This window comes from Dipodomys spectabilis, unplaced genomic scaffold (assembly GCF_019054845.1).
Source record: "Dipodomys spectabilis isolate Male_0828 unplaced genomic scaffold, ASM1905484v1 ptg000178l, whole genome shotgun sequence".
Classification (NCBI taxonomy): domain Eukaryota; kingdom Metazoa; phylum Chordata; class Mammalia; order Rodentia; family Heteromyidae; genus Dipodomys; species Dipodomys spectabilis.
This window is the reverse complement of record NW_024870855.1, coordinates 6,783,667-6,791,024: the sequence shown is the minus strand read 5'-3', so window position 1 is coordinate 6,791,024 and position 7,358 is coordinate 6,783,667. Positions and strand designations below refer to the sequence as shown.

General features: G+C 37.8%; 1 protein-coding gene across 1 annotated transcript in view; it reads left to right on the top strand.

Moving 5' to 3' along the window:
- Positions 1–1,587: 1,587 nt before the first annotated feature.
- Positions 1,588–7,358, top strand: part of Pou6f2 (POU class 6 homeobox 2) — a 398,663-nt gene continuing 392,892 nt past the window's right edge. The window contains 1 exon segment of the mRNA XM_042695117.1: positions 1,588–1,692. Coding sequence (XP_042551051.1) covers positions 1,588–1,692 — 105 coding nt within the window.

The window sequence follows — 7,358 nt, the reverse complement described above, 5'->3', positions numbered from 1 at the left end:
AGCGCAGCGAGGGTCTGTCTGGGATCTGCGGGAGTCCCAGCCGGGCGATGGCCCGGCCCCCCGCCCCTGCTCCTTGCAGTGTGGCTCAGTCCTGGCCGCCGCCAAGGGCTCGGCTGGGCGGCCTCTGACCCTCTCTCCTGGCCGGGAGGGGGCGGGCTGGACCGGGGTGACCACGGCAACAGCACAGGGTCTGGGGGGTCTCCAGGAGGGCATGGAGTGTCTGGGGTGCGATCCCGTGCATGGGGTGGGAGGGGCGTGTTTAGTAGGACGCGTTTCCCGCCTCCGTCCGTGGTGCCTGTGCGCACAAGTTTCACATTATGCAACACGACTCCTAATGAGTTAAGTCTGTGAGATTTCAATCCTTCCTTGTTTCCGCGAAGATTTCTCTAAAAAATGCTGCAGATTGTTAGTGTATTTCTTATTTGGATTCCCTTTTCATTTAAGCAATGATATTACATAATGCTATAATAGGCGTGTACATTTTGTATTATATATTTCTCTTAATTTTTCCTACCTCCTGCTTTGATTCTTCCGGGGGAAGAAGACCCTCATTTAAGCAACACAATTTTTTTTTTGTTAATTGTTTTTGAACAGTTACAGAGGATATAGTAATGAGCTTGCATTTAAAGCAGTAGACAACTATAAATCTTAAGTCTACAATGTCACTAAATTAATAGATAATGTTTGTGGCTTTGGGCTTGACTTCACAGTATAGAGTTGTCTTGAAAACCAGATTCTGCTCTTAATCTTGAAAGGGTTAAAAAATATACTAGGTTCACGTCCTAGATTAAGTGGCTTATAATACATCAACAGGCTGTCCTAAGGTCTATGAGATCAAATTGCTCAAAATAAATGAAAAAAAAGTTAAAAATATTTGTCATCATAGTGCAGCAGTTTAGATAAGCCCAGAGTAAATTATTTCCTAACCTTTTAGAAGACGAAAAGTTTAGTGACTAGTATTTACACACTTTGAATATTTTATACTTGAATGATCATCACGGTTTACACAAATGATTGTATATATCCATTCCCAACCAACAAATATCAAAGCCTCTGTGTTAGGGGCTGGTTAACATTTCAAGCTTTGCTCTAAAGGTGATTTTTATAGTAAGCAGCAAAGCTGACTGCTATTGTCAAAAGGTCATTTAGCGATTTGGAAAACAAAAATCATTAAGAGACAATTTAAGAGAAGTAGGCTAATAGATTGTAATTAAAAAAATTATTAGATTGTAAAAACCACAGTCTCAATTACCACTCACATGAAATAGTTAATTGTTTTTGTTTTGAACATATATTTCGGGGGCATTAAAGAAAAAAATCTTCCTAGGTTTGTTAAACCTTTAGCAGAAGATTACAGCCAACGTTCGTCTTGGTGAATAGCTGTTTGTCTCACTTTATTTAGTTGGTATTGGATATTTGTCAATGTCATTTCGTATCTACAGAAAATTCTTACGCTTTATGGAGGTAGTGACTGTGTGTGCGTGTCTGCCGGAGGTCACATGATGGTTTCATCGGATTTGGTGAAGCAGCTTGACTTTTTTCCCCTTGCTTTTGGTGATGGTTGTGAGTGCAGAAGTTGATTGACAGATGCATGCCAGAAACCCCCATTCTCCTTTTCAAAGACAGCATATGATGGATTTCGATCTCCCAGCTCGGCAGGACCCTGGGACCATGCATGCTGTAATTGGTCAGGTATGGAGTCAGCCATTTCTCAACTCCCTGTTTTTTTTTTTTTTCCACGAGGGTCTCACCATATGATTCACATAATTCATATTTACTGTACCATCTTTCTATCTGTATCTTCAGCTACCTGCCAGGGTAGTGCTGAAAGGGCAGAAGACAGAAGCCACCTATTAAATCCAGCCAGGAAAGCTCAGCTTAAAACTTCAATGCAATGCTCTTAAACAAAAACTAAAACAACAAAACCAACAACAACAACTACCAAAAAAAAAAAAATCCAAGAATCTGTCTAAATCAAAGATCTAGCCTGTATTTTTTTTCCTTTAAGTGTATTTTAAGATTTTTTTCTTTCTGTTTAGATTGTGATCTCTGGGAAAAATCAAGTGTGAGAAGAGAATCAAGTTATTATGTTTCCTAGGTAGTTGTTAAAAATTTTAAAGTGTTATTTAGTATTTTTAAAAATTTGGATGATATCCTTCTGCCTCTCCCAATAGAAAATCTAAATATTAAAATACTTTTAATCCTGGTAATGTGTGGTTGAGTCTGAGTACTAGTCATGTTCCTGGCTGCTGCAGAGGGGCAGGCTGCAAATTAAAGACTGTCAGAATCTGAAGGTCCAGGTGGTCTGCTCGCAGTTCCTAATGCAATCCAGCACAACAGCTTTAATAAACAGCTCTATGTAGTTCCTCCTCCTTGTATCCAGGGAGGTGAACTCGTCTGGACTGCAGTGATGAAATGCCAGGAGAATATCTCTCAGAGGCCTCCCCAGCTGATTTTTAGAGCTTTCCTGGTCTATCGTCTTTGTCTTCCAAATGGGTCAGTGAGTCCTTCTCTCTCTCTCCCTCTCCCTTTCCCTCTCCCTCTCTCTCTTTCTCTCTCTCTCTCTCTCTCTGATGCTGCTGCTTTCTGTGAAATCGGTACTTTGCGTTTGTGTTTAAATGTTTGCCTTGTAAGCTAAAGGAGAAGAGGAAAGGATCGTGGTATTTTCATTTGCCTTCCAATAACTGAACTGGTGAGAAGAATGATAGTAGTGGCTGCAGCAGGAGAGTGATTTTTTTTTTTCTTCCCTGACGGTGATGGGGGTGGGGTGAGGAGAAAGGGAATATATATGGTTTGGAGATTTTATACTTTTCTACAATATATTTTGATGGGAAATTTCACAGTTATGCTCACTTAAAAATTGTTAACTCATAAATCAGAATATAGTTACGAATATTTATGAACTCTTAAAAGTTTTTTTTTCTTTTTGCCCACTTTCTAATCAAGACAAGCTGCCAAGGTGCTGGCATAAAATGTATTTGCTGTATGTTAATAGCATGGTGGAGAATATACCATCTCACTCTGTTTTCTACAAAATTATAGCAAATCACTTCAGGGTGCTGGAAGCACATGGTTTATTAATACCAGCTTGCCTCATAATGTATTTTTAGATGGAAAATGTCAGATATGTAATACTGTGTTTTCACAGGCTCACACTATTTTAAAAGAAGTAGATGTTTGCTCCAGCAGAAAAAAATATTTTTTAGGACTCGCAAGTTGGTTCTATTGACAGAAAGTGAAGTCTGTGAGCATATTTTCAGGAGAAAATATACAAACTGATTTGACATACTGTTAATGCCTTCTTCCATGTAAGTGTTCTCTGATGAACAAATATATCACATTGGGCTCAGGTGATGGTGGTGTAGAGAATCAAATAAATACCTGATCAAGCAGGTGGCCTTTTAGTATGTAAATCAAGCTCGAGTCCTCGATAACTGTCTTGTCTGTTTAATAAAACTTTTTCCCACCTTCATGATTTTCCTTTCTCTATTTTATGGTGATGGTATTCAAAATTGTGCAAAATTACTATGCCTCTCTTCCACAGAAGAAAGAGACTTTTGTATATATTTCTGGTGAAAAAAATAAAAGAAAATACTTCTAGTTTGTTATTCAAAATTGTTTATTGGAAATCAATTCTAAAGTTTCAAGTATATAGTTTTAAAAGGACTCACTCTCTATTTGACCAAACTAGATTTTTAATTTGTCAGCCTTTAAAATTAATTCTTATTATTACACATTTCAGTCTGACTCTTTGATAAGGCTCCATATGGCCAGGAACTATATATATTAATGACATGTTACAAATGCTTTGTAAACAGTTTCATCCAAGTAGTCATATGGTTTCTGATCTTCTTTCTTGTAAATTATTTGTTTTAAAAGCCCATTGTCAAGACAGAAATTATGAAAGCAATGGTTCTGAAGATTGTAAAAGTTTCAGTGCTAAAAATACACAGGCTAAAATGCTTATTTTTATCTGAAGTGGAAACATTAAGTATTTAAAAGGGAAGAGAAAATAGCATATAGTACAGCATGTATACCATGAAAATCAGAAAATCTAAATTTGATCTATGTGGATAAATACAAAAAGAAAAGTGGTATGCACATTTGAAATGAATTAATTTTATTTGCTAGAGCATAGATAAGAACATTTACTCAATGGATTAAAGGGAAAATAAAGAGAGTATGATTGTTACTACTTTGCAGCCACCCAAATGCCAGAGTGAGGTGGTATAATTTTCAGGTGTTGATTTAGATATCATAAACCTCCAGAGCAGGTGTGAATCGCCCAATTTGGTCATGAGAAGGCTGTCTGTTCTTCCTTAATGCATACTAAAATAATAATTATTTTTGTACTTTTCCTCCCTGTTCTTATTCCTGTTCCTCTATGGCTTTGGGTTGCATATCAAATAACCAGCTCCCATTCAGAATGCCGAACGATTCCCATGAAATAAGATCTGTAGGATTTTTTTTTTCCATTCACCTCTAGGATCAAATATCTACAGTTGTGTCACTGGAATGAAGAGCAGACTCATCAGTGCTGCTGGGCAAGGTCTGGCCCCGGAGCTCACTGGTTTCACAGGACAGAGATTGCTCATATTTGCCTCTCCCCCAGGATTTTCTCTCCCTCAAGCAAGCAATTAGGCAGTCTAGTACTTGGAAGAACAAACTCCCTGCCTAGTATGTCATGATGAAGAAACTTGTTTTTTTTTTTCCCTCTGTTTTTTGGAAATCAAACTGCATTTTTTGGGATTATCTGTAGCCATCCCAACCCTAGGATGTACTGTTTTTACTCTTCCGTTGATTTCCAAATCCAATCCAAGCTGAACATTGGAGGACATAGGGATTTGATTTAATTTTAAATGAAAGGCTTGTATTTGTACTTCTCAGGGTCATTAAATGCTTACAGCATATTTTTTCCTTCAGATATGGGCTTGTGAGTGACAGATTAGTTCATCGGTATTTCGGTATTGCAGACGTCCTGTTTTATTATTATTATTATTATTGTTTTTCATCTATTTTTTTTGTCGGTCGTGGGGCTTGAACTCTGGGCTTGGGCGCTAACCCTGCGCTCTTCAGCTCAAGGCGAGTGCTCTACCGCTTGGGCCACAGCACCACTTCCGGTTTTCTAGTGGTTAAATGGAGATAAGAGTCTCACGGACTTTTCTGCCCTGCTGGCTTTGAACCATGATCCTCAGATCTCAGCCTCCTGAGTAGCTAGGATTACAGGCTTGAGCCACCCATGGGCGCCCGGCTGTTTTTCATATTATGTAGGTGGGTCACCACGTGCAAATCTCCTCCCAGAGCTTTGGTCCCCAGAGGACCTGGCTAGCTGACCATTCTGATAGGCAAGCCTGAAGGGTCCTGGTTGTATCTATAGAATGACTCTTGTAAACATGACAGAACAGAGGGTATTAATTGTTAACTAAAACAATAAATAAGGGAAATTAGATTTAAATATTTATGAAGAGTATCTAAGGGTTTTCCAGGTGTAGGAAAGCCACAGCTGGAATAAGTGTAAATTGCTAAAGTATTAGTAGAAGCAAGAACAGGCTAAGCACTGTATGTTCCAGTAGTATTACAAGTGTAATCAAAAGCTGTTTTCAATTTTCCTTATCTGTTCAATGGGCCTTTCCCCAGGTAGATGTAGACAATGTACAATTGAGAAAGCCAAGACAGTGTAGTCTCTGCGTTGGGATTGGCTCAGGGTAGGTTGTGGGTTCCCCCTACAGGCGCATTTGGCTTGCAGTAATTTGCTCATGCACGTGTGTGTGTGTGTGTGTGTGTGTGTGTGTGTGTGGTCTCACTTCCTGCTCTGGTGTGAAACCCCCAAAATCTACTGTTTTATTATGAAAATAATTAATTATGTATGTTATAGTTTATACTCTCCCTTGTTTTCTGCAGTGTAGCTTCAAGAATAATTTGCTTAATCTAGAACATATTCAAACTGATGCAAGATGGAAGTTGCCTAGGAAAAAGGGGGCCCTGGTGGTAAATAACCCCCTCAGTCTATTCAGATGAATGTTGTGTCTGATACATAAGAAATAAATTGTAGGGACGAACCTTACCTTCTTTATACACACATAACTCGCACATACTCAAAAAAAGAGCCATGGTTGTAAGTGTGGGTGTGCAGTGTTTTGTAGATGACTTCCACATCATACATTTGTATATTTTGGGCGTATATATTCATAACTGCTTGAATTTAATTGAGAATACTTTTGTTACTTGTGGGGCTTGAACTCAAGGCTTGGCCACTGTCCCTGAGCCTCTTTGTGCTCAAGGCTAATTCTCTTCCATTTGAGCCACAGTGCCACTTCCAGTTTTTGAGTGGTTAATTGGAGGACTGGGCTGGCATTGAATCAGAGAATACTTTTTGGTCCATGGCATGATACAACGATCAGTATACAGGAAAAACAAATCAATTAAGGCTTACTCTTTCTGAATAGAAAATTGTGCATGTATTCCCTTGGTAAGTGTTAGACTTACGAAAACTGAATTTATGCTGTGCATTTCTCATTGGTCTTCAGTACTTCACTTAAGAATTTGTTTAGATTTAGAGGTGTCTGATTTTAGCTTTTATGTTTTATCAGATCTATTCCATTTTTATTACCTTTAGAAGATCTTTTTTTGCAGTGTTTTTAAATTGAAGTATGCATTTAAATTTTAAAAAGCAATTTTGTCGATTAAAGTAAAATGATCAATATGGTACCAAGTAGTAATACTGTTAATACAAGTAACAATAACGTTACTAATAAATACTACACAACCATTACATAAAATTAGGTTTTAAAAATTATATTTTATTATCTTTAAGTAGTTGCACAAACAAATTACTATTCAACAAGTCAGTCTATAAGTACAATGCATTTTGACTTATGTCACTCCTTTCTGAAATCAGGTTTTAAATTTTTCTTTGTATTTCCAAGATCTATGAAGAAAGCTGTCCCATGCAACTCGTGTCATTTATTTTTTAATTTAAAAAAGGTAAAGATGGTCTACAGTTACATGAATAAGATGAGTACATTTCTTTTTAAACAGTGTCACCCTTTCCCCATTTACTCCCCACATTTTCCCTTCCTGACTCTCTCCCCCCAAGTTGTAAAGTTCATTTCCAACATAGTGTCTAATGAGTATCACTGCTGAATGAGTCCACCCTTTGTTCCACAATTTCTGTGCTTCCATTTTCTTCCCCCAAATAAACTTATATATAAGACAAAGGGTACAGAAATAAAAAAGTGAAAACAGCAAATAAACCAAAGAGGGGGAAAAAGAAAGAAAAAAGAAAGAACTATACGGTACAATAAAAAAAAACAAAAACCACCTCTTGTTTCCAAAGTGTTATTTTCAATGCCTAAGAA